The 26,132-nt window shown below is 38.7% G+C and overlaps 1 protein-coding gene across 6 annotated transcripts in view; it reads left to right on the top strand.

Annotated features, from left to right (window-relative positions):
- The first annotated feature begins 9,470 nt into the window (after positions 1 to 9,470).
- The window catches only part of A1CF (APOBEC1 complementation factor), an 81,275-nt gene continuing 64,613 nt past the window's right edge, over positions 9,471 to 26,132 (top strand). For 5 of the 6 annotated variants that reach the window (XM_063307457.1, XM_063307454.1, XM_063307453.1 and 2 more), the window contains exons 1-5: positions 9,471 to 9,553; positions 18,086 to 18,229; positions 19,242 to 19,376; positions 24,319 to 24,449; positions 25,332 to 25,570. In XM_063307457.1, the coding sequence (XP_063163527.1) occupies positions 18,131 to 18,229; positions 19,242 to 19,376; positions 24,319 to 24,449; positions 25,332 to 25,570 (604 nt within the window). In that variant the 5' untranslated portion in view covers positions 9,471 to 9,553; positions 18,086 to 18,130. The remainder of the gene's footprint in view (positions 9,554 to 18,085; positions 18,230 to 19,241; positions 19,377 to 24,318; positions 24,450 to 25,331; positions 25,571 to 26,132) is intronic. The other variant, XM_063307459.1, reaches the window with a different exon arrangement.

The following is a 26,132-nucleotide window of genomic DNA, read 5'->3' as shown; positions in this document are numbered from 1 at the left end:
CAGAAAGTGACATGTTCTTGACTCATCCAGCCCGCTCAGCATTTTTATAGTTGCAATCACTGTCTTAATTTTTTGGTAGAGTAAAGCATTAGTAAAGTCCTCAAGGTGTGCTCAAAAAAGTCAGAGTGGTGGCTGTGATGGTGTGATCAAAGCTCCCCCTGTTTTTATGTCTATTGCATGTGCAATGCACATAAAAAACAGGTGAAGTTTCAATTGCCCAGTCATGGCTGCCATCTTCACTTTTTTTTTACCATACCCTGTGGACACTTCTGGAACATTCTACAGCAACATAAAAGAAAAAGGAAATCAAGCAGTGTCCATGGATGTACACATAAATATACATTTCTGAGGATATAACTAAACATTTAATTAGGAAAAAAAATGCAAAAATCATTGCCCAGTGATTTTTCCTGAATATCACATGCTAAAAATCTGTCAGAGCACAGCTTCTTAAATCCTTCTAAAAACTGTTTCCAGATAAACATTATGAGAAAAGAGAATTATTATTATTTTATAACACTTTGGGGAAAGGATTGGAAAAATACAGATGTGACTTGTTTTTTCTAAGTAACACTTTAAAAAAAAAAACAAGGAAACTTTGAGGATCTAAATTTGGCTCCTTTTTAGGTGGTTAGTTTTACAAGTCAACATTTTTAAAAAGCAGCATTTCCCAGACATCCTTCTGCTGTACCATGGCAGTGCAGGCAAAATACCAATAATTCTAGAATTTGGATTGAAAGGACAGAACAAATTGTTGATGTTATGAAGGTTCAATAGTATTTCAGAGTCTGAAGGAAAAATTGAAAGCAAATATTGAGGCTGAGAGTATTAAAATAGCACCACTCTGGCCACACAAGAGGTGGACTGCTCCATGGCAGTCTATTATATCAAATCATTGCTACACCATGCTACAAGCTCGAGAGCATGTCTAAAAATAATTATCACTGCTCTTGCATCAATGCAATTCTTTTATTATTAAGCTAAATGCAAAATAAAAAAACAGTCATTCTTCTGAGCCAGCTGTTTAATCTAGATCACAAATGAACTTGGATCCCATCACCTTATGGATGGCTTGCTTCTATCAAAGAAGTGAGACTTCCTGGTGGTCTGCACAATTACCTTTGGTTCGATACAGTAAAAACATATAACCTATAATCATACAACAATAAGCAGATCATTAAAAGTAAGAGGTAAACGTTAGCAGGTAAAACTTTGCAAAATCCAACATTTTATAATTGTACTTGCCTTTTCCAGGAATGTCCACAAGAAATTTCAGCTTAAATCAAATACTTACCAGTTCTTAATTCTTTGAATATGAGATACTTGTTCAGTCACTACTGAGAAAAATGTAAAGCTGTAGTCAACGTATTAAAAAAAATCTTTAGAAATTAAAAAGCCTAACAGTACAGATAATTGTAGTACCTCAGAAATAAATATACCCTAAACCTGAAAACTTTCAAATTCTAGGACTGTATTAAAACGATTTACAAAAATAACGACTGATTTTCTTATCTTATAAAAGAAGCAATACAGTATGTAATTATTAAAATACCTTATCTGTAACTACATTAATATATACATAACATGCTCTACATAAAAAAAAATACTACCAGCATTCAGATTCTTTATCTTAGTTAGGGAAGCAGCACTTGTAAAAATAGTCACTACTTATTTTACTTAATTTTCCTTATAAAATGAAATGTAAAAGAGAAATGTCTTAATGCAGCTACTAATGTACAAATGACCAGTGGGGAGTATATTTAGGGAAGTAAGACTAATGTTAAACTTTCTCAGGAGATATAACTTAGCCGTCTGTGAATGTGTGTTTTGAGATGAGCTACAACTCACCAAGAGAGACATCTTGTGAATTCTTGCAATAGGCATACCAAATTAAATGAACCTGCCACTAACAACTGCAAAGGCTGAGCATTAATCTAATCTTCTGCCACCTTTAGGAAGTGACACAGCTTTGAGCTGAAGTGTTCCAAATAGCTCTCTCTGAAGCAAATATCTGCCACTGGACAAATTTGAATATTTTAAAACCCCTGCAGAAAAAAAATCTTTAGCTGTATGTGCAGATTGGCCCACCTTTCTGTAATTACAACTATCTCTAAAGCAGGGTTTCTCAACCCTGGGAGATCATGATTTATTTAAAAAGTTATTTCAAATTCAGGCAACTTCACATTAAAGAGGTAGGTTTCATTCTTTATTTTTAGTTTAAGAACACTGTGAATGCATATATATACAGGCCTACACCTTCAGCAAAGGATCGTTACCTTGTCGTGGTGCTGGAGCTTGAGCACCTCAATGATGCCATGAGCTAAACCGTGAAGGGCCACCCAAGACGGGAAGGTCATGACAGAGAGGTCAGACTAAATGCGATCCCTGGGGAAGGTAACGGCAACCCACCCCAGTATTCTTGCCATGAAAACTAAATGGATCAGTACAACCAGAGATATGTCGGTATACCATCGGAAGATGAGACCCCCAGGTCGGAAGATGGTCAAAATGCTACTGGGGAGGAACAGAGGATGAGCTCAACTAGCCCCAGACGTGATGACGCAGCTAGCTCAAAGCCGAAAGGACGGCTAGCGGCCGACGGTGCTGGTGGTGAATGGCGAATCCAATGTTCTAAGGATCAACACACCATTGAAACCTGGAATGTAAGATCTATGAGCCAGGGCAAATTGGATGTGGTTATTGGTGAGATGTCAAGATTAAAGATAGACATTCTGGGCGTCAGTGAACTGAAATGGACTGGAATGGGCCACTTCACATCAAATGACCACCAGATCTACTACTGTGGACAAGAGGACCACAGAAGAAATGGAGTAGCCTTCATAATTAATAGTAAAGTGGCTAAAGCAGTGCTTGGATACAACCCAAAAAACGACAGAATGATCTCAATTCGAATTCAGGGCAAGCCATCTAACATCACAGTGATCCAAATATACGCCCCAACCACAAATGCTGAAGAAGCTGAAGTAGAGCAGTTCTATGAGGATCTGCAGCATCTACTGGACAACACGCCTAAAAGAGATGTTATTTTCATCACAGGAGACTGGAATGCTAAGGTGGGCAGTCAAATGACACCTGGAATTACAGGTAAGTATGGCCTGGGAGAACAAAATGAAGCAGGACATAGGCTGATAGAATTTTGCCAAGACAATTCACTCTGCATAACAAACACTCTCTTCCAACAACCTAAGAGACGGCTTTATACATGGACTTCACCAGATGGACAACACCGAAATCAGATTGATTACATCCTTTGCAGCCAAAGGTGGCGGACATCTGTACAGTCGGTAAAAACAAGACCTGGAGCTGACTGTAGTTCAGATCACGAACTTCTTCTTGCACAATTTAGGATCAGACTCAAGAGATTAGGGAAGACCCACAGATCAGCTAGATATGAGCTCACTAATATTCCTAAGGAATATGCAGTGGAGGTGAAGAATAGATTTAAGGGACTGGACTTAGTAGATAGGGTCCTGGAACAACTCTGGACAGAAGTTGGCAGCATTGTTCAGGAGGCGGCAACAAAATACATCCCAAAGAAAGAGAAAACCAAGAAGGCAAAATGGCTGTCTGCTGAGACACTAGAAGTAGCCCAAGAAAGAAGGAAAGCAAAAGGCAACAGTGATAGGGGGAGATATGCCCAATTAAATGCAAAATTCCAGAGGTTAGCCAGAAGAGATAAGGAATTATTTTTAAACAAGCAATGCGCGGAAGTGGAAGAAGACAATAGAATAGGAAGGACAAGAGACCTCTTCCAGCAAATTAGAAACATTGGAGGTAAATTCCAGGCCAAAATGGGTATGATCAAAAACAAAGATGGCAAGGACCTAACAGAAGAAGAAGAGATCAAGAAAAGGTGGCAAGAATATACAGAAGACCTGTATAGGAAGGATAACAATATCGGGGATAGCTTTGACGGTGTGGTCAGTGAGCTAGAGTCAGACATCCTGAAGAGTGAGGTTGAGTGGGCCTTAAGAAGCATTGCTAATAACAAGGCAGCAGGAGACGACGGCATCCCAGCTGAACTGTTCAAAATCTTGCAAGATGATGCTGTCAAGGTAATGCATGCTATATGCCAGCAAATTTGGAAAACACAAGAATGGCCATCAGATTGGAAAAAATCAACTTATATCCCCATACCAAAAAAGGGAAACCCTAAAGAATGTTCAAACTATCAAACAGTGGCACTCATTTCACATGCCAGTAAGGTAATGCTCAAGATCCTGCAAGGTAGACTTCAGCAATTCATGGAGCGAGAATTGCCAGATGTACAAGCTGGGTTTAGAAAAGTCAGAGGAACTAGAGACCAAATTGCCAATATCCGCTGGATAATGGAAAAAGCCAGGGAGTTTCAGAAAAACATCTATTTCTGTTTTATTGACTATTCTAAAGCCTTTGACTGTGTGGACCATAACAAATTGTGGCAAGTTCTTAGTGGTATGGGGATACCAAGTCATCTTGTATGCCTCCTGAAGAACCTGTATAACGACCAAGTAGCAACAGTAAGAACAGACCACGGAACAACGGACTGGTTTAAGATTGGGAAAGGAGTACGGCAGGGCTGTATACTCTCACCCTACCTATTCAACTTGTATGCAGAACACATCATGCGACAAGCTGGGCTTGAGGAATCCAAGGCTGGAGTTAAAATATCTGGAAGAAACATTAACAATCTCAGATATGCAGATGATACCACTTTGATGGCTGAAAGTGAAGAGGAACTGAGGAGCCTTATGATGAAGGTGAAAGAAGAAAGTGCAAAAGCTGGCTTGCAGCTAAACCTCAAAAAAACCAAGATTATGGCAACCAGCTTGATTGATAACTGGCAAATAGAGGGAGAAAATGTAGAAGCAGTGAAAGACTTTGTATTCCTAGGTGCAAAGTTTACTGCAGATGCTGACTGCAGTCAGGAAATCAGAAGACGTTTAATCCTTGGGAGAAGAGCAATGACAAATCTCGATAAAATAGTTAAGAGCAGAGACATCACACTGACAACAAAGGCCCGCATAGTTAAAGCAATGGTGTTCCCTGTAGTAACATATGGCTGCGAGAGCTGGACCATAAGGAAGGCTGAGAGAAGGAAGATCGATGCTTTTGAACTGTGGTGTTGGAGGAAAATTCTGAGGGTGCCTTGGACTGCAAGAAGATCCAACCAGTCCATCCTCCAGGAAATAAAGCCAGACTGCTCACTTGAGGGAATGATATTAAAGGCAAAACTGAAATACTTTGGCCACATAATGAGAAGACAGAACACCCTGGAGAAGATGCTGATGCTAGGGAGAGTGGAAGGCAAAAGGAAGAGGGGCCGACCAAGGGCAAGATGGATGGATGATATTCTAGAGGTGACGGACTTGTCCCTGGGGGAGCTGGGGGTGTTGACGACCGACAGGAAGCTCTGGCGTGGGCTGATCCATGAAGTCACGAAGAGTCGGAAGCGACTAAACGAATAAACAACAAGCAGGCCTACACATGAAACAAATACAATAATTTTGTAACTTCTGGCCTATATCTGAGCCTCAATGTACAAGGGTTCCCCGAGGCCTAAAAAAATATTTCAAGGGTTCCTCCAGGGTCAGCAGGTTAAGAAAGGCTGCTCTGAGCTGTTCACCTATACTATTGAAAACTGATGAAAAGGTAAACAGTTTACTTTGCTTTCATCATATTTTTTTTCTCTTCAATTCATGCAATAATTAGCAATCTTTGCATGTAATAATACTTGGGGAGGGGAGGGGAACGATCATGTGTTCGTTCCTTACTGTGCAATGCACATCTGGCTTTGTGTGTTTGTTCAGAAGCCTGTTTCACTGAATTTAGTGAGAAACACAAAGGCAATTTTTATAAGACTGCCCTGTTTTCATACCCCGCTGCATCACTAATGGCATGTCAATAAATCTAAACAAATAGTATCAATCAAGCAGGACCTTAACCAAATGACTTAGAACTGCAAATTAAGATACAAAGCTGCTTCATCCTGTACACAAATAGCTTTTTTCCCTCCAAGGAGCTGGAATAATAAGCAGTCTTGCAGGAAACTGAAAGAAATTTTACGAATGCTCCTCTCAAAATTAGCCTAATGAGGATTTGTCATTGTTGGTAGTCATAGAATGCTAGATGGCTACTGGAGGATTAACATTTATCTTGGAAGCTGACTGGAACTTTAAACAGGAGCATACCAGACTGCAGTGCCTGAGCTGATTTATTTCCTTTTTTTGACAAGAAGAATTGGTTTTGTGACAGTTCTACCAACATTAGCCCAATAATCAGATCACTGTAAATGAAATACTTGGACAAGTAGCCCAGATACAGAAGGAATGTCCTCATGATTGTGCCTTAAAGTTGGATCTTGAACTTGATGTTTTTGCCACCAATGTTCTCTTTTTCTATTCCTTTTCTGTCCTGGTCCTGCTTCCCGGCTTCAGTCCAACTTAATAAGTGAATCCTATTCCATTTTAATATATTTTAACATACAGATGGTCCTCGGTTAACAACCACTCATTCAACAACTGTTCAAACTTAACAACAGCACGGAACAAGTGGTACTTTGACCAGTCTTCAAAGTTCTGGCTGTGCTAGCACCCTCATGGTTACATGATCATGATTTGTGACCTTCCCTGTCAGCTTCCCACAAGCAAAGTCAATGGGGAAGCTGGCAGGAAGTCAGAAGTCATGGTCAAGTGAGGTCCTCGCTTAATGACCTGCAGTGATTCGCTTAATGATGATAACTGGGAACTGCCAAAACTGCTGTCACTAAGTAGCATGGTCATGTGACATTGCACTTTATGACCGCATCGTTTAGTGATAGAAATTCCAGTCCCAATTACCGTAGTTAAGGAGGACTACCAGTATTTTCCTCTATGTGTATCAGAAAATAAACATTGATCTGCCCAAAACAAAAACCATGGCCTGTATATCATATTGCTAGATAAAGTTTGCTTTTGAGTTAATTTGCCTTAAATCACTAATAATCATATATTATAAGAAGGTGGAATAGCTAGATATGGCAGAAGAGAAATTTAATCATTATGATGTCAAACCATGTGTCAAAAGTTGAACCCAGGCCATAGCTAGACTTTCAATTTGCAAAATTCAGTAACTATTCTTTGATCAAGCCATTAGTGATTTATCATATGAAATGTATCTCTAACCATAACAGAACTTTGGGTTATGCATAATCCAATAAGTATTTGTTACACCTACCTCACAGAATAGGAACAAGCACCCATCGGATCTCAACACCCGTGGCCCCAAATTTAAAATCTTCAAATATTACATGGGAATGCTGGCATCTTGTGAGATTTTGGCAATCTTGCATGAGGTTTTGCAGGAACATAATGATGGTAGGGGGGTGATTGTCCATCTAACTCATCATGCCAATTATTGCACTCATGTCCAGAGCTACTGAAGGCTTTCAAACTTTGACTTAAATGTCTTGATTTCAAATGGAATAATTTTAATTATTGATGACAACATATTGCTCTGGTAATCTTATCCTGTTAGTAATTCTATAGAGCCCCCTCTCCCAAGTCTGATGAGATTGGACTGTAAGAATATGTTGGGATAAACATACTGATATTTCAGTTCCTGCACAATAATTTAAGAATAAACTTAAATAAAGTCAGAGGCTTCAGCAAAGGATCATTACCTTGTTGTGGTGCTGGAGCTTGAGCACCTCAGTGACGCCATGAGCTAAACTGTGAAGGACCACCCAAGATGGGAAGGTCATGACAGAGAGGTCAGACTAAATGCGATCCCTGGGGAAGGTAATGGCAACCCACCCCAGTATTCTTGCCATGAAAACTAAATGGATTTGTACAACCAGAGATATGTCGGTATACCATCGGAAGATGAGACCCCCAGGTTGGAAGATGGTCAAAATGCTACTGGGGAGGAACAGAGGACGAGTTCAACCATCCCCAGATGTGATGACGCAGCTAGCTCAAAACTGAAAGGATGGCTAGCGGCCAACGGTGCTGGTGGTGAACGGTGAATCTGATGTTCTAAGGATCAACACACCATTGGAACCTGGAATGTAAGATCTATGAGCCAGGGCAAATTGGATGTGGTTATTGGTGACATGTCAAGATTAAAGATAGACATTTTGGGTGTCAGTGAACTGAAATAGACTGGAATGGGCCACTTCACATCAGATGACCACCAGATCTACTACTGTGGACAAGAGGACCACAGAAGAAATGGAGTAGCCTTCATAACTAATAGTAAAGTGGCTAAAGCAGTGCTTGGATAACCTACACAAAACATGACACTCTTAATCTTGCTAAAGATTTAAATGGAGTTAAAGTAATTCTGGGTAGGATTACGATTTGCTTTGCATTTATTTAAAATACTAATATTTAAAACTGCTGTGTTGATATTTAACAAGTATTTGTTTTATTTTCTAGGGGAAATATTTTTTCAGAATTTTCACCTAATATTGTGCACCCAGTTTTTTTGTGGGAACTGCTGTTTTCCTGCTGCAGTGCCTAGAAATGATGCTAGCCCAGGGCATTGTGGAAGATGAAAAATAGTTTACTTGTCATGGGACAGAAATAACACAGCTTTTAAAGAAGGAGGAGAAAAAAGTGATATTGTCAATAGTAATGATCAGGGATCTACAGATCCTTTGAAAGAGGTGCTTCATAAAGTTTGGACCATGTACAAAGCTGTTCGTTAAAGCAGCTGCATCTTTTTCCAGAGTTGGGTAGTTGCTTCTGTAGCTGTTTTGTGGATATGGGTACAACATATGTGAAACAGCCACATGTTGTGAAGTCCTTCTTTTGAAGGTTTTGCACAGCTCTGGCAATGATCAGCCCAGTCGTTGGAGAACTGCTGTTATTTCTGTAGAATTTAGTCAAACTAGAGTCCCACTTTACCTGCCTGAAAGTAGAGTGCAGAATTTCCAGTGAAAATGTTTATACTGCTCTAAAAAAGGTTGCTATAGCTGGATCCATTTTTCTTTAAAATTATGCACTTCTGTTTATATTTCAAGCCCTTACCTGACAACATTGACAAATGCCTCCTTGCCAAATGCCAATATGTGCATTACTCCAAATTGTTACCCAGGACAAAAATGAGTTTACAAAGTAGACATTAAAAAGATTCAGCAAGCGGAGTTTTCTGAAGCTCTGAAGACAGTTTGCAGGGAGTTATTCGGCTGATAAGATAAAATTAGGTTGGGGTAAAGTTCTGCATCTGAACATTTTCCCAGGTAATCTAGCTGACCAATTTTTAAATGATATCCTTCTCACCTCATGGACATTTATTCAGGTCCGCTATTGACTTGTGTCTTGTGGATTTTGTAAACATATGTAGTTTTTGCAGACAATGAGCTGCAGTGACCTAGCTATCTGGTCAAAGGGCTGCACGGAGCAGAGAGATAGGCCAGTTAAAGTTTAACCTACAGAACTGTAAACCAACTGGGGGTTTGCTGAACCTTTGGAGCTTGATATAATGATTAGAGAATAACCAGAGTGACACGTTGCAAGTTCGACATAATCAAGGAGGACCTTTCTAGGTGGTGGTCTCTGAAATTGCTCAGGTATGGTGTATGCCATTCTCCACCATAGGGTGGGGTGTTATTTTTAACAATAGCGTATAGCATTTTAGTTGATTAATGTATTGTATTGTCTGTTATTAGAGTCTGTAGAGAAGATCTTAATCTTGGCATTTTCTGAACTAGAGAGGTTTTCAAATGTCAAAATCCAGTCTTTGGAGTCTGTACCTCCTAAGGTTATTATCAGCCAGAAGAGAAATGGGAAATTCCTCATGTGTTGTTCTGTAATGTTAGTATCACAGGCAACTCAATGTTGTTTTTCCTGATTTTCAAGGTGGACAGTTGCTGAAGGAGTCATGGGATTCAGTTAGTAAAAAGCTACAGTACCTTTTCCTATTATTATTTACATTAATTATAAAGAAATATAGATTATTTCTATCTCTTTATCAGTGGAATGAGACATTCATTACAGGTTTATATGAACAGTAATGAAACAGCCAACCAACAATATATCGTTTTCATTTATTTTTTTAAAAAGACCTTAAAAAGAAGTATTCTAGTCCCTCCAATTCTGCAATTCATTTTAGATTTGTTAAAGCACAACTTGCTGTGGCTAATCATTATATGTGTCTTAATTTTTCCTTTACGAAACAGCCATTCATTTTCATACATACTTATTTTCAAGCAGCAGCTCATTTGCTTATCTAAGGCTTAGGTTTAGATGATTCTGCCAGCATAGGTTTTTTTTGGATTTACAGAGGTGTTCTTAGGGTATGAAATACCCAGCTAAGTGTCACTAAACAGTCGTAACAATCAGACAAAAGGGTCCACATTAAATAATCTACATGTCACTGTTCAATGTAAAGTAGCTTAGTAACAGCAAACCTATCTGTACTGGTGTCCTCTTCATTCGTTTTTAAAATATGAAATGCTGTACGTGAGAAAGTAGAAGAGGGTACTCTTTGTAGGTCTGCTCCCCTGTCCTTGCTCTCATCTCTCATCTGTTCATGGAATTTTTACGCCCTATGGAAAAGCTAATTTTCCAGGATTCTCAGTTGCACGATAGACATAGAAGTCTCCACTGCACAGTGACCCCCTACATGGGACAGCCTACTCACACTGTGCTCTCCCCATGTAGACTGATATTCTTTCAAAATATGGGGAAGAAATAAAACTAGAGAATGCCAAATATTCTGTTGTGAGAATTATAGCAGGCAGATCATGGCAATGGCCATAAATTATAAAGACAATGTCTCTGCTCAGCCAAAGCCTTTTATTGTCCAGCTGAATTATAAGTGTATTTTCCAGCAGAGGAAGTCCTTTTTCTGACAATGGTGTATTCTGTTTATGTTTGAGAGTAAGGTTTAAAAGGCAGTAAAAATATTTACACAGTGTAGGCGGAACCATTATAATAATAGTTGCACATACTGAAAGTTTGATATATATTTGTATGTGAGAATGTGGTGAAGGAATTCATATATTTTGTATTAATGTTGCTTTTGGGTACTATGGATTACTTCTTCCCTCAACTCACCAGTACATAATTATAACTCATTTACCATGTCATGTTTTATACTTGTACGTTGACTGTTACTTTGACTTCATTTTTAAAAATATGATATTTTAGTCATTTTGAAGTGAACATAGCACGAAAATCAAAGTGTCCGGAGCTGTAAACTGTAGCATTTTTGCTGCACATTCAGCAATTTTACGTTATTTTTCAAACGCAGAGGTTACCGTTTCAATATGGCTTTGTTATAAGTGTCTCTGGCAACTCAGTATTTTCAAGTGAGTTGCTCTATTGATCCACAAAAGACAAACATCATTTTTTTTTCTTATCTTATTCATGGAAACCGTAACTAAGCTTCATGAGAGTACTGCTAACAGGCAACCTCAGGAGGCAAAGCACAGCTGGTGGGAAAGTAATCCAGTGGAAACCTGACTTTCCATCAGATTAAGAAATTCCATGATTTCACTCTGCAATGAAGAGGAAGACAAACATGTCAGCAAAGGTGGCAGTGAGATGGGGTGGGGGAAGGAAGATAGACCTACTTGGTATATAATAGTGAAATATTGTAAATACTCTCACCAAAGTTATGGAAAGTAGCCATCAAAATGAGAATGCACTGTTGACCAATTACACGCTCACAGGTAAGAGCTTCAAGGATCAAGATATTATAGTAAATAAATATATATTTAACTATTTCCCACTATTGTATAATATCACAGCATAATAATTTTTTAAAGAAAATAGTATGAAGAAAACTCTGTTATGTGCAAAATTATGTGCAGAGCGTCCTTAAAAAACAGCTCTCTGGTATTGTCAAGAAAATCCATCTACTGCCAATTGGAAGGAACTAGAACACTGACAGCGATCGGTCTTTCCTGACGAAGTGCCCAAAGTATGAGAGTCTAAGCTCAGTTATCTTCGCCTCTAGGGAACATTCTGGTTGAGGGCCAGCAGAAAAGAGGAAGACCTTCAGTGCAATGGATTGATACAATTAGAGCAACAATGGAAGCAAACACTGGAACAGTCAGGCGTATGGCACAAGCATTTCGTTCTGTTATATATAGGGTCACCATGAGTTGTAAATGACCTGACGGCAACTAACAACAACAACAACACTGGCAGAAATTTTTAAATTTTATTTTGGAAAGTGTTTCATATTGGTATATGACACTGTAATGGATAGAGTGATGGTTATAGATCAAAAAGGCCTCAGGTCCTGTCTCTATCCAGTCTTGAAGTTCATTTTAGACTTTATATGGATGAGAGAAGTCACCTGAGCTCCATAGAGAATTTCCTTCTGCTCAAGAAGCATACCAGGACTGGAGTTCTGTGCTGAAATATACAGCATGAAAAATTAGTCTTACTCTCTATTTCAGTGCTTCTCAATCTTGGCAACTTTAAGATGTGTGGATTTCAACTCCCAGAATTCCCCAGCCAGCATGAATTCTGGGAGTTGAAGTCCACACATCTTAAAGTTGCCAAGGTTGAGAAACTCTGCTCTATTTGAAGAGAAACTTTTTTAAACCTGATGAGAGGGACGTTTCTTCAACCTTGGTTCAGAAAAAAAGGCTGCAGCTATCAAATTTAGGGAAATTATTCTTCAGATGATTTAACAAAATCTGTAGGGCTTCTCTTTCTCTTGTTGATCCAAAGGATGCTATATTTGCAATGTCATTCAGATTCATTGATGTGTATTATCTGGCTTCCACTGCTGTTTAAAACTCATTCATTTCTGGAAGAGGAAATTGAACGGCTTTCTAGACACTAAGGCAGTTTTTATTCTACTACTTTTAAAAAACTTTATTTCTATGAAGTGATTATGTCTACATCAAAATTACGTTTAAAAGGAGGATTTAAAAGTCTAGGCGAAAAGAAGTAATACTGAAAGCCCACATTCTGAAACTGCTTTTGAATGGGAATGAAAATATGATGCAGGTTGAACTGGCCAATATAATTATTTTCTTTTTGAAACTGCACTGATAGTTTGAAGCTGTAATAGAATCAGGAAATGAGATCTTTTTAGTATTCTGATAGTAGATAATACTCATTCTATAAAAGGTCACAAAGTGAAATTGCTGCCCAAATTTAACCATATTAGAAGCAAATATACTTCCTGCCCCCCAGTCTTGGGCAATCTTACAGTGAGGGTATAATCCTACAGCATATCAGCATATCTCCAAAAATTTGTAGGTTTTATGGGAGTGCCATTTTATTCCTTCCAACCCTTAGAACCCCTTACAGAAATGTCTACCAACAGAGGTGAGCCTTCCATCTGTAGAATTGAAAAGATCTTCATTTCTCCAAAACACTTCCAGAAAGGACTTCAAAATTATACCTGGTAGTGGGAACCAACAGCTTTGCCTATGATGGACCCATCTGCTTCACTGAAGGCTATAACACAAGGTACTAGTTTGCATATACGAATGATCAAATAACCTAGTTAGAGCTCTGGAGTACAGGTAGTCCTTGTTTAGCAACCCGCAACACGGTCATTATGTGAAGCGCTAAGTGAAGCTGTGATTATGCTTATGATCTCACTTCAGCTTTCCTTTGCTTTACAGACCCTCAAAGGTCATAAATTTGAGAATTGGTCATAAAGTTACTTTTTCATTACCAACATCACAGTGAACAGTTGCTAAATGAGAACTATTTGTAATCCAACACTGCTGTTAGTAATAATGCCAAAATGGAGCAGGTGACTTCAGCTGAAAAACAATTCTGAAGTGAGAATTTCCTGTCTGTGGAATCATACATAGAAGGGTTCTGCTAGTAAGAAGAGACCTCCACACTAGCTAATTTTCTGCCAGTTCTCTCAGCCCTTTGTTGTGTATTTGTTTAGTCGCTTCCGACTCTTCGTGACTTCATGGACCAGCCCACGCCAGAGCTTCCTGTCGGTCGTCAACACCCCCAGCTCCCCCAGAGACGAGTCCGTCACCTCTAGAATATCATCCATCCATCTTGCCCTTGGTCGGCCCCTCTTCCTTTTGCCTTCCACTCTCCCTAGCATCAGCATCTTCTCCAGGGTGTCCTGTCTTCAAATTATGTGGCCAAATATTTCAGTTTTGCCTCTCTCAGCCCTGCCTTGTTTAATTTTGAGGGGGGGAAAATATTCTGACAAGTCTTGGCCAGGTTCACTGGTCAAAATGACCTCTGTAGGGCAGAAAGTAAAGTTCACTGATTACTAATTATCAAATATGTGCCTATATACAGTAGTTTGGTTCAGGATCCAAGTCAGCAATTAGGAATCTGACTGAATTCACCTTGACTGTGGGGAGAGGGGTGTTCTACTGAATGTGTATCTCAATTTGGAATAAGTGAAAGTAGATACGTGGCTATTTTTTATTATTTTTGACAGATAACTGGACGAAATTTGTATAGATAGCCAATTATTAATCTAGCCAATGTTGAAATGAATAGGCATAGTGGTTCTGTTCTGTTTTGTCTTTGATTAAAAATTCTTATTTAAAGGAGCTGCTGAAATCTACTTTGGAGCATATGAAAAAAAAAAGGTGAAAGGTCCCCTGTGCAAGCTCCTTGTCATGTCTGACCCTTTGGGGGGATGCTGCTTTTGCGACGTTCTCTTGGCAGACTATAGCAGGGTGGTTTGCCGTTGCCTTCCCCAGCCGTCATCTTCCCCAGCAAGCTGGGTACTCATTTTACTGACCTTGGAAGGATGGACGGCTGAGTCAGCCTGAGCCGGCTACCTGAGAGAGACTCCAGCTTCCGCTGGGATTGAACTCGGGTCGTGGGGAGAGTTTCGGTTGCAATACTGCCGCCTACCACTCTGCGCCACACGAGGCTCTACTTTGGAGAGATACTTTGGAGCATGACTAGATAAAATTTGTACCTACCACTTCAAATTAATAGATGCAGAAGGATTTGTGCAAGAATGAAGAATCTAGTTTTCAGGTGTTCTTTAAAAATGAATGTGTGCTTATGAACATGGCATACATTCTTCATAAAAGTGGTTGTGAAGATGGCCACAGCTAAGGAACCTGAGAATTTTCAGAGAGATAGTATCAGGAAAGTAATTCACTTCTCCCTTTTTCTCCACTTGGCAATTTAGAGGGAAACGATGGAGAGCGTCCCTCTAGACTAGAAACTTTAAAAATCTGTGGCATCTTTTCTCCAGGCTCATATGAAAACTTGAAAAGGGTTGGGTTCCTCTGATGAATTCCAGAGAGGTGCTGTGCTCAGGTGAAGCTAAAAGCAGTGGTGAACAGGTATCGAATGTAGTTACCAACTGTGAGTCATGTGCTTTGTGAAGCAAACTATGCTCTTTCACAAACAATTCCAAAAGTAAATACAATGGTGAATATTTAAAAACGGGGATTCGTCGGGCTGGAAATCCACTCACTGCTTGCTTTTTGCACATTCTATGCTTAGAAAGATGCCATGAATCCCTTTTGCAGCATTTTCAAACAAAGTACAGTGTACTAATCAATAAATCAAAAGAGGCTTTTTTCTGTTTTCAGAATAAGAGCAAAGTTGGAAAGCAATGACTTTTGTGGCCAAGGTTGGAGAAGGAATGAAAACTTCATTCAGAGTTGTACTCCTCATAGCAAAAGTGGGTAAAAGTCACATCATATCTGAAAAGCCAACTGCCAAGTTAATGACAGGGGAGGGACAGCACAAGCTATTGGCAAAATTCTCTTGTTGAATGGCACTGGGCAATGCTGTCTAAAATCTACATCAGACTCTTCAGGATGATCTGCCCCAAGTCTGGTCTTTCAGGTCCAACAATTACATTGTTGCTGTAATCAAGTCCATCCAAGTTGCTGCTGATCGTTCTTTTCTTCTCTTTCCTTCACCGTTCCCAGCCTTAGAGCTTTCTTCAGAGAGCTAGGTCTTCACATAATGGGTCCAAACTATGATAATTTGACCCTGGTCATTTGTGCCTCGTGACAACTCTGGGTTAATTTGTTCAATTATCTGTTTGTTTGTTTGTTTGTTTTCTTGGCTATCTGTGGTGTTCTCAGGAGTCTTCTCCAACACCACCTCCAATATTCTTTTTATCCTGTTTCTTCAAAGACCAACTTTCACTTCTATAGATTCTCACAGGGAAAAAAAAACAATAATGCGTTGCATTCCTTGGCTTTTCCAAATGGCATCTCCCTTTCCATGCAGGACTCTAGACTGTATTGGATAATCCTAAGTATCCTTTGCTAGCTCATGAAATTAAGGATACTGTACAATAGTTTGCACACCCTGTTAAACTATTGTACAGTTCCTTTGGCACTGATAAGTAGACTCTTCCAATCTATTGGCTAATGTTTCATTCCCCAGATTTGCTGGCAATAGTTTGGTTAGAATCTTTACTTATTCTTTTTCTGTCGCTTGCCATATTTCTGTCCGTTCACGGAGCCTTCCAACTTGGTAGTGATCAGAGTGCTGATCTAACTTCATCTTCTAGTACTAGAGCTCCTTGGTCAATTTTGGGTGCAAAATTTAATTTTAAAAGGCCTTTAAAATAAGGGTGGAAAGACCTAGACAGATGCAAATGATACTATTTGCAAAAAAAGTAAACTTGTGGTGTTAAAGAGAAAAACGTAGGAAAGGAATCTTGGTTCAAATTGGGTGGCTGTATCATTTTCTAAATATTTATCACAATTACTGAATACTTAAGAAATATTTGTCTAATGGGTGAGGAAAACACTGAGTGCAATCCCCTTCCCATTTTATATATTCACTGAATTTCTGAAGACAACGTGAGCTGGATGTCTGAATCTTGCCTAGACTGCCTTGGAAAAGGTACATTTGCTTTTTGTCCAATCAGTTCTTCCATGGGCATTAGAACAGAAATCCCTTCACCAGCAACTATCTAAATATTAAAAGAATTGAGGGCTATTTCATATATTGTTAGATAGTTTAAAATATAAAAGGATGTCATGTTTGCATATGCAGGAAGTGAAATGGCTTGAAATAAGGTTCCTTGATTGATTGATTGATTGATTGATTGATTGTATGGCATAGCAGTTCAGTGTTCATGCTGCTTTTTCTTGCTGGGAAACCCTTGTGAGGCCCAGCAGCCAGATGTGTAGACTATTTAGCCGTCACATTGCCCGAGATGCACCACGAGGAGGCTAGTCTACATTGCACCGAGTTGGGCTGAGAAAAAGTGACTGGCCCAATGTCACCTAGCTGGCTTTCATGCCTAAGGTGGAACTAGAACTCACAGACTCCTGGTTTCTAGCCCAGAACCTTAACCACTAGACCAAACTGGCTCTCTCTCCTATATATGAAAAGATCTCTCAAATCAAGCTTAACTCCTGGTATCTACATTTTGACAGCCCAGATCTCATAACCATAACTTACCATTCTGCCATCAGGGTGGATAATGATAATAATAAAATCATACTGTCTACCTCGTCAATGTTCAGGACTGCAATGGACAATCAAAGAGGTTTGGTGTCTGTAACGGTCTGTGAGAATAACCTTGAGAGACGGGGAAAGAGTGTCTTGCAAAAGATATTTCAGTCCACTGAAGGAAAAGGGGCGTGGGAAGCGTTTCAGAACGAACCCTCCCTAATTTTCTGGAGAGTAAAAGTAAAGGAGAGGAGAAGTGATTCTGGACTTGCAAGATTCTGTTACTGGAACCATACAGTAAAGGTAGTCTTAGTACTCATGGCTTGAGTTTCTTGTCTGGACTACCCTGAAGAGCGGAAAATGTCTGATTAAGTATTCTGATACATAATACTGAAGTGGGTGAGAAACACTGTCCACAAAAAAGTAGTAAGTTTCACTCAGAGAACTTTGAAAATCATTTAAAAGAATACAATGAGTTTCAAATACCACAAGCTAAAACCCAGCATTGTCTTTACAAAAGCTTTATACGTTGTTTTGGAGTGGACCTTCTGAACAATTTCTTGCCTTGAAGTCATCACAAATCTTCTATAGTAAGAAGGTTCTCAGAGTGAATATCTTTCCTTTCTGGAGGTGTTGGATTTCCCGTTCTGTTTTCTAATTACTCTGAGTGATTCCTATAAAGACCTTCCTTATTGCTAGGATGGAAATTTCCTTTACAAAAATATTTTAATTTACTTAATTTATCTTAAATTTGATTGCAGTGAGCACTCCTAATTAACCTGATTTTTTGGTGATAATCACACACAATGGAATCAAATAAAAAATCCGGGGATGGATTGACCGGCATGCAGAAAGAAGCTGCCCTACGCACTTTAATTCAGCGCACAGGATATAGTTTGATTCAGGTAGGAATTTCCCTGTCACGTAAATATGACCTTTAGGTTACTAATTTGAAAGTAAAATAAGAAGATTGATACCTACTACACTTCTCAATGGCTTTCGCCAGAAGTTCTCTCCTAAGTAGTATCTTTTGTTTTTTTAGTGAGAACCAAATGCTACACACTCACAAGTGTCCACATGGGTCATCCTGCCCTCATGCAGTCACTTTTAGGAGTGCCAATGGATTTCCATTCTCATGATCTGGCTGAGAGAGGGTGTTTCTGTTGAACTGCCAGTTCACACTGCAGCCCTGCATTCAACATAACAGTATGAATCAAGCATTTAGCAGTGGGACAACCATGTCATTGATGATTGCTCTCAGATTCTCATTTTTCTAATCACCTGTTCATTCTCTTGCCTTCCATGCAGGTTTATGACTTTAAACTCCACACAAAAATTTGTATGCATTCTCATGCGCATTTCTCCTAAATGTACATACTTGTAGGTGTGTGCTAATATATTTCCTTAGACAATGCTTTTTACATAATATTCATACTTTTGTGTGCAGCTTCCTCTAGCAATACATTAAAACATAAAATTATGAGATGCAAATGAATATGCATATATGCATATATATATATATATACGCACACACATACATACATACATACAGTATATATGTGTGTGTGTGTGTATGCATTTAATTGAGCATAATGATTCAGAAAGTACATATTTGCAATTTATAAGACAATAAAATACAAAATGAACTAAATTCTTCTTCATTCTTAAACAAATCCAGACATCTTTATGCATCCCCTTCTCAGAACTAGGTAAGTTCCTGAATCACTTGAGAGGTAATCAGGTTCTAAAACAAATCTAATGGAATTAAGAAAGGGCCAGGAGCAAATAAACAGAGGATAAAGTTAGAGTGCAGAAAAAGATATAACTAGACAAAGACAATTCAGTAATATGCCTAAGGATACAAGCAATGTTGAAATTAATACCGATTCCAAATATCATTTGTTCTCTTCCATTCAGGAAAATGGTCAACGAAAGTATGGAGGGCCACCACCAGATTGGGATGGACCACCACCAGAACGAGGCTGTGAGATTTTCATTGGAAAACTTCCCCGAGATCTCTTTGAAGATGAACTTATACCGTTATGTGAAAAAGTAATAATTTAATTTAGTAGGTTTTCTTTTCTCTTGTGTATGCTTAAAGGAATGAAGTTATTGGCAGGACGTATACCTAAAACAAGTAAAGTTAAATGAACAATTTTGTGCAGTGCCTGTGGCTGGAAAAGTTGGAGAGCACGTGTGTGTGTGTGTGTGTGTGTGAATGCAACACTTTTCTTTGGATATTTTTTTTCCTAGAACAGCACTGCATGTTATGCAGATTGTCTACCACAGTGACTCCAATGTTACATTTTCTAAAGCTCATAGTCAAAGCCTTGATGGGCTTTACAGAGCACTAGCTTGCCATGTGCAAATCTTATTTTTCAGTTCAACCATCCTTCACACAGTTCTTACAAAGCCAAAGCTCTGCTCTGAGCAATTTGGAAGATCTCTGTCTCTATCTCATTCAGTTTTAATAATTGCAAAGAAAATGACCCGCTTCTAAATATTGACTGGAGTTAGCCAATTTGCAATTCCCAGTTAAACATCCTGTTTTGGAACTCCATGTGTAATCTATAAAAGTGATTTTACAAGGGCTACTCAAATACCTTTGCGAATGGCTCTATCCTTTCTAAGTATTGTTCAGGAGACACAACAACCTTCAAGATGACACAGGATTTAGTGCTGTGCTTAGACAAATATCTCTACTGTTATGTAATTTACTGATATTACATACTTCCAAAGCCTTTTTGAAACTCTTTAAGGAGGTTAAAGTATTACATTGACTAACCCACATTCATTTAGGAATTGTTAATTTATAAGCGCACAAACTAAAATGGTGTGCATCAGAGAAGATGTAATGATCCAACCAAGGAAACATATCAGAAATAACTAAAATAAAATCCATAATTTTCTGGATCCTTTGTAACATGGACAGTAGGGTGTGTTCGTAACTGTGAGCATGAGACTAAGAGAAGAGAGAGATTTGAAATCCATTAAGCCATGTACCTCCTTGAGTAAGGTTGCTATTATTTGTAAAGTTCCTGTGATGTTAACATGAGAATGCATCATTTACATCACCTTAAACTCCATGGAGGAAGTTTACCTTCCTTCATTAGCATCCAAGGAACTCGTTTATTCATGCACCAAGTGATTATAATAGTCATATGTGTCTTGAATTTATTAATTATTTCAGTACTCACCCTTATCCTATGTGACATTTCTCAAATATTACCTTAATGTACATATGAATAAGATATATAAAGAGGTTTCCTTGGACCCTGACAAATGGGTGTCTTTAAGCCTCACTCTTCAGGGTAAGGTAAATGCTGTCAGAATGGAAGTAATTCCCAGGATACTTGATATTTGATGTGGAATTCTTATATTCCTATCTAGAAAACGTTTTCAATACTCAGTACATTGCTCCACCAAAGCAATGTCTTCAATTCCAAGAAGGCACTGATGTTCCTTTTGTTTTCCTTTGATGTTTCTCCTTCAACCAATCAGTTTAAATGGTGACACCCTCAAAAGCTAAAGACTGAAGATCTTTTGCTAAAGCTCAGTGCATTTTACAAGTTGAACCTATGAGGCAACACCCTTGTGTTCAGTGGAATGTATTCCAAGCATATATAGGATTTGCAATTATTCCCTATTATATATTTAATCTGCAATTCATGAGTTGTTTGTTTACACATATTTCCTTCTTCGGCATATCTGTTTTTTAAAATTAGAGTATTAATTCTTTCATGAATGAAAAAAGTACGGGGCTATAGATTCTCCTTGGAATCATGAGTTTTCAAAATGTCTTCTTCAGAAACACTACGCCATTAGTAGATTTGTTACAATTCCAGTTCGAATCACTCTTTGGAATGAGTGTCTCATATATGATCATCCCTTGCCATTTCCTGCAACTGATTTCAATGCTATGGGCTCCCAATTCATGCACTCTTAGAACTCTGTCCTGAAAGAACATTCTTACAGCTTTTATTCACATCACTGCTGCCATTCACATAAGTAAAATTATTTGTGATCGCAACACCTACAAAGCGAGCTGTGATGGCAGGGGTCAAAAGCAAAGGGAAAGAAAAGATAAAAATCTGAAGTGATCATGTGTCCATGGGGCAAAGATGACAAGCCCTCAATAACTGTGCAATATATTTTCTATTGAGCAGCATGGCTGTTGGTTGAATCTGCAGTCTGTGAGAGTAGCAGAGAATGAGATCTGCACATTTTAGCAGTATCATATAACAAAACGGTTAGTTACATTATCCCACTGCCCTATTTAATGGAATCAGAATAGCAGCACTAACCCATAGGAACAGATTCACAAGTTGGGGGGGGGGGTCCTTAAGAAAAAAACATGCCCCCCTCCGAAGAATCAGCTAAGCTAAAAGCAGACTATGGTGGGCTCAGCATCTCAGCAAGGATGGAATTCCAGCTTAATGTTGTTTGGGAACAAAAAGGAAAACTGGATGGGGAAGGAAATTGGAATAGAGCAACAGGAGTACTAAGCAGAAACACTGCAATTGGATCATGTTGTCACAGGGACCATGTGTCTAACTGCATTTTAATGTCTGGAGCAACCTTCCACACTCCAGCACATGGAACAACTTCAATAATTTAGCTAATTATTGCCTCAGGCTTCTAACTGGAATTGATGGGAGTGTGTCTGGAGAGTGGTCACTGAAGATGGTTGATCTGGATTACTCTATGTTCTGCTGTTACTAGAGCTTTGCTCTTATCAAAACTCTGGCTGTCTTTAGGATTGGAAGCATTCATAAACCCTGACAAGAAGAGTTACTTAGCACTATCAGATCTGAGCTGCAATCATCTCCATGGCCATTAGATGACAACAAAATGTTAGAGTTTTCAATCTACTTGGTGCCATCTAGTGGTTGTTTAGATTTAGGCAGCCTGGATCTGGTAGGCCTAAGCAATTATAAGCAAAGTATAAGCAAAGGCTGGTACCACAAACAAGAGAACCCCCTCAGTCAGTGGCAATGGGTAGAAGGCTATATATACTGTATACTGAGGATTAGGAGACATCCAGTCAGGTCCATCCTTTTGGCTGGGGCAAAAATCTGACAAGCCAAAACTTGTAACCTGTTAGATAAATTTATTAAATTTACTCTTCTGTCATTCCTATAGAACAGTTTTCCCCGTGTATTTTTTAAAGAAAACTTTATTAAAGCATTTTCAAAATATATATAAAAACTAAAAAAATTGAAATAAAGAAGCCTACAAAGAAAAAGAAACAAAACTAAAAAGGTGTGAAAAAACACAAAACAAACTACTACAAACTGACTTCCAACTTTCTATAACAAAGATATACATAAATATCAATCTCTTTCTCCAGTTCATATTATAGTCAACATTATTCCTATAAAGCATTTAAATTCTCATTCTTACATTCCCTTCTAAAACAAAATTACCCTCTCAATTAAAGAAAACCATATAAAACCCTTCAAACATAATTTGGAACCTAATTTAGTAACAAACACTACCCTTCTTCACTATAATTTGCTCCTATCTTCCAACTAAACTAACATTAACCAAAAATATAAGAATTCTCCAAACAGCATAAACATTTATCTAAACACTTAAAAAACCATCCTGATAGCCACATTTAAACAATAACCTAAGCATTTACCAAAAATGTAAGAATTTTCAAAACAGCATAACCATTTATCCAAACCTTTAAGAAACCATCCTGATGAACACGTTTAGACAGTTATCCCACTTCAAAGTAAACCAAGGTATTTACATATCTCAGTATTATGTACAGAGCTTTCTTCTTGTCAATTTCAAATTCTACAACCTGCTTTAAAAAAACCCAAATATTCATCCAAAATCTTCCAGACTCTAGAATTTAATTCTCTTTCTTGATTATGATGTGGTGGCAACACAACCTTCCTATCTTCAACTTTCCACAACTCAATTTTCCTTTGACGATTTAAATGTAAGTCACCAATTCTCATCTTTTTCTCTGGAGAAGCCACTTCATTCTTAAGATAGTTTTCAGCCTTATCAGTTTCTCTCAATTCTTGTGACAATTTGGACTCCAGAAATTCTGAGAAGTGCTCCAACTCTTGAATAACAGCATTGTAGAGATCATTAAATATCAAATTAATTTCCTCCATATTTCTTAACAGTAAGATGGATTATGGTGCCCTCTAGTGCTCAGGAAGGTAAAGTCATTAACTCTGTAACTGAACACTTTCTCCAGCCTTCTTATCTCCGGTGTGGCCAATCAGGAAAATAAAAAGTAATAACAAACAGCATTCCCACAGGAAAATGAAAGCAAATAGATCAGAACTCCAGTCCACAGATTCAACGAAGAAGAGGAAGTTTTATATTCCTCAAAAATCACTTTAATAAAAAAGCAATTAAAAAAAACAAAAAACGTTAAATCTTAATTTAACAAATTATATATAAAAAGCCAAATTACCAAGTTTATAATTTTCAAAAATAATGAGAGTCACCAAAAGCTTCTGCATTTGTTTGTTGTAGAAAGCCTCTCTGGTAAAATTCAAACAAAAAAACCTTAGTGCTGTAGAAATGGGGTGGGCAGCTTTAAGTCCATTTTGGCTTCAGAGCGGCTTGGGAAGAAGATGACGGCCCCGCCTCCCAGCCGATGGCTTTCCAGTCAAACGCAAAATGCTGTTTTGCAGTCTTCTGGCTGTGACCAGCCATCTGGAGAACACATGGGGTGATTCCTGGGGTTCTGCTTAACCAGAGAAAGCTTCTGGGCTCCAAGGAAGCCTGCCTGAGCCCAAGAAAAAAACCCACTCTGACAGGTCAGTCCACAGACAGCAGAAAAAAGCAGCTCAATCTGCCATTGGTCCCCACCAGAAGTCAGTTTTCCCCATGTATTGAATTGTATGAAATAGGCATATAGTCAGAACTGTGAGGACAACAGAATTGACCAAAGTTCTCTGTGGTGCAGAAAACAATTCCTTTTCTAAAAAAGCTTGTGGAACTTTGTGCCTGACTTTTCCAGATCGGTAAAATCTATGAGATGCGGATGATGATGGATTTCAATGGAAATAATAGAGGATATGCTTTTGTAACATTCTGCAACAAACAAGAGGCAAAGAATGCAGTCAGGCAACTGAACAATTATGAAATTCGGTGAGCTGAGTTTGCTTATTTTTATTTAGTGGATTTGTATTTTGTCTTCTTAAAATAAAATCTAATGATTGCTATAGAAGTCACCTTCTGGAAACAAAACAACACAAAATAAAGCAACATCTGTCAGTAAACTGCCTGATGAAATGAGCCCATCTTTTTCTTCAAACAGGACTTTATTAGCCAAACCACCCCATATCTTCATGTCTAAAAAAACATACAATATAACAAGTTTACCATAAGGATCAGTTCGTGAAAATCTCCAGATCAAATCCTGAGGTCTACAGATTTCAAGTTCAAGAAGCCTATACGCATGTGGGTTGGGAGTACTAATATTGGTGAGAAAGGGCTTTTAAAAAGTCAGGGGTAGAGATTGACCTCAAATCTGTTGCCCTACCTAGTTTTAAAAATTCTAGAAAGGGCAAGATCTACCCTAAAGGTTGTAAATATTGCATTTACAACCTTCTTATGTTCCTTACCATTTCTTCCACCTTTGTTTTTATGTGCACAAGAAATATATTTAAAGAGAGAAGAGAGATTGTAGTTAAACAAAATTCTGTGACAGCATTAGGAGCCATCAATCTAGAAGTACTCTTAATTTAACAAAATAAAATAAGTTTCTGTGTACAACGTTCTCTTATCATTTACCCAGTGATTATTTGCATGAATAAGTTTTCATTGGGCTAGTGCTAAAACAGCTCTTTCTCCCACGAAGCTGCATTGCTTTGCTAACAAAACATTTACTAATTCACTGATCATTTGATCATTCATGTTGCTCACACCATTTGACAGAACAGCGTAGGCTCTAAATCATATTCTCAACCAAGATTTTCCAAAGAGTTGAGTCTGTTTCACCCCCTCGATGGAATTCTTCTTTTCACACAGGGATGGTCGGTTACTTGGGGTTTGCGCCAGTGTGGACAACTGCCGCTTATTTGTAGGGGGCATTCCGAAAGCCAAGAAAAGGGAAGAGATTTTAGCCGAGATGCAGAAAGTGACGGATGGTGTGGTTGATGTCATTGTGTACCCCAGCGCAGCTGATAAGGCAAAAAACCGTGGGTTTGCTTTCGTGGAATATGGAAGCCATCGAGCAGCAGCCATGGCAAGACGAAAACTGCTTCCAGGTAGGCACAAAAATGCCCTAATATGTGGCCAAAGCAACCTCATGCTGCAATGGGGGGGGGTCAAGAAAAAGCGGCAAATTGCTACTTATTGACCTTGCTAAAAGGCCTTCTGAATTATCCCCAAAGCAAAAGCCCAAAGATTGATCTCTAGTTCAGTGCAGTAGCACTTGATGTAATCCTAGTGCTTTTGTCAAGTTTCATGCAAGAAACATGAGCCTGAGGTCGAAGAGTTATCCCCACACACACACATACCTTTTATCTCCCTTCTCAGCCTGCACAACTCTCCTGGCTGGCCAAATTATTTTGGTACCTGAGGCGGAAAAAAAATCCCCCACTTTGGACAGTGGAAAACGTCTGTCCCTCCATCCCTCTTTGCAACATGGCTTGGCAGCTTGCTAGGTGTTTAACATCTTTGGCTGCAGCTAAGGAAGGATTTAAAGTCTGCTTGGTTTTTATGAGAGCAGAGAAGGTTCACTAGAATAGACATTAAGGACAAGCATTGTTAAAACATTAAGGAACTAAAATGGTTGAGTTTACTCTACACCACTGTTTCTCAGCCTTG

This window comes from Candoia aspera, chromosome 6 (genome assembly GCF_035149785.1).
Source record: "Candoia aspera isolate rCanAsp1 chromosome 6, rCanAsp1.hap2, whole genome shotgun sequence".
Taxonomy (NCBI): domain Eukaryota; kingdom Metazoa; phylum Chordata; class Lepidosauria; order Squamata; family Boidae; genus Candoia; species Candoia aspera.
The sequence above is the reverse complement of the archived record's forward strand: the minus strand, read 5'-3'. Positions and strand labels throughout refer to the sequence as shown.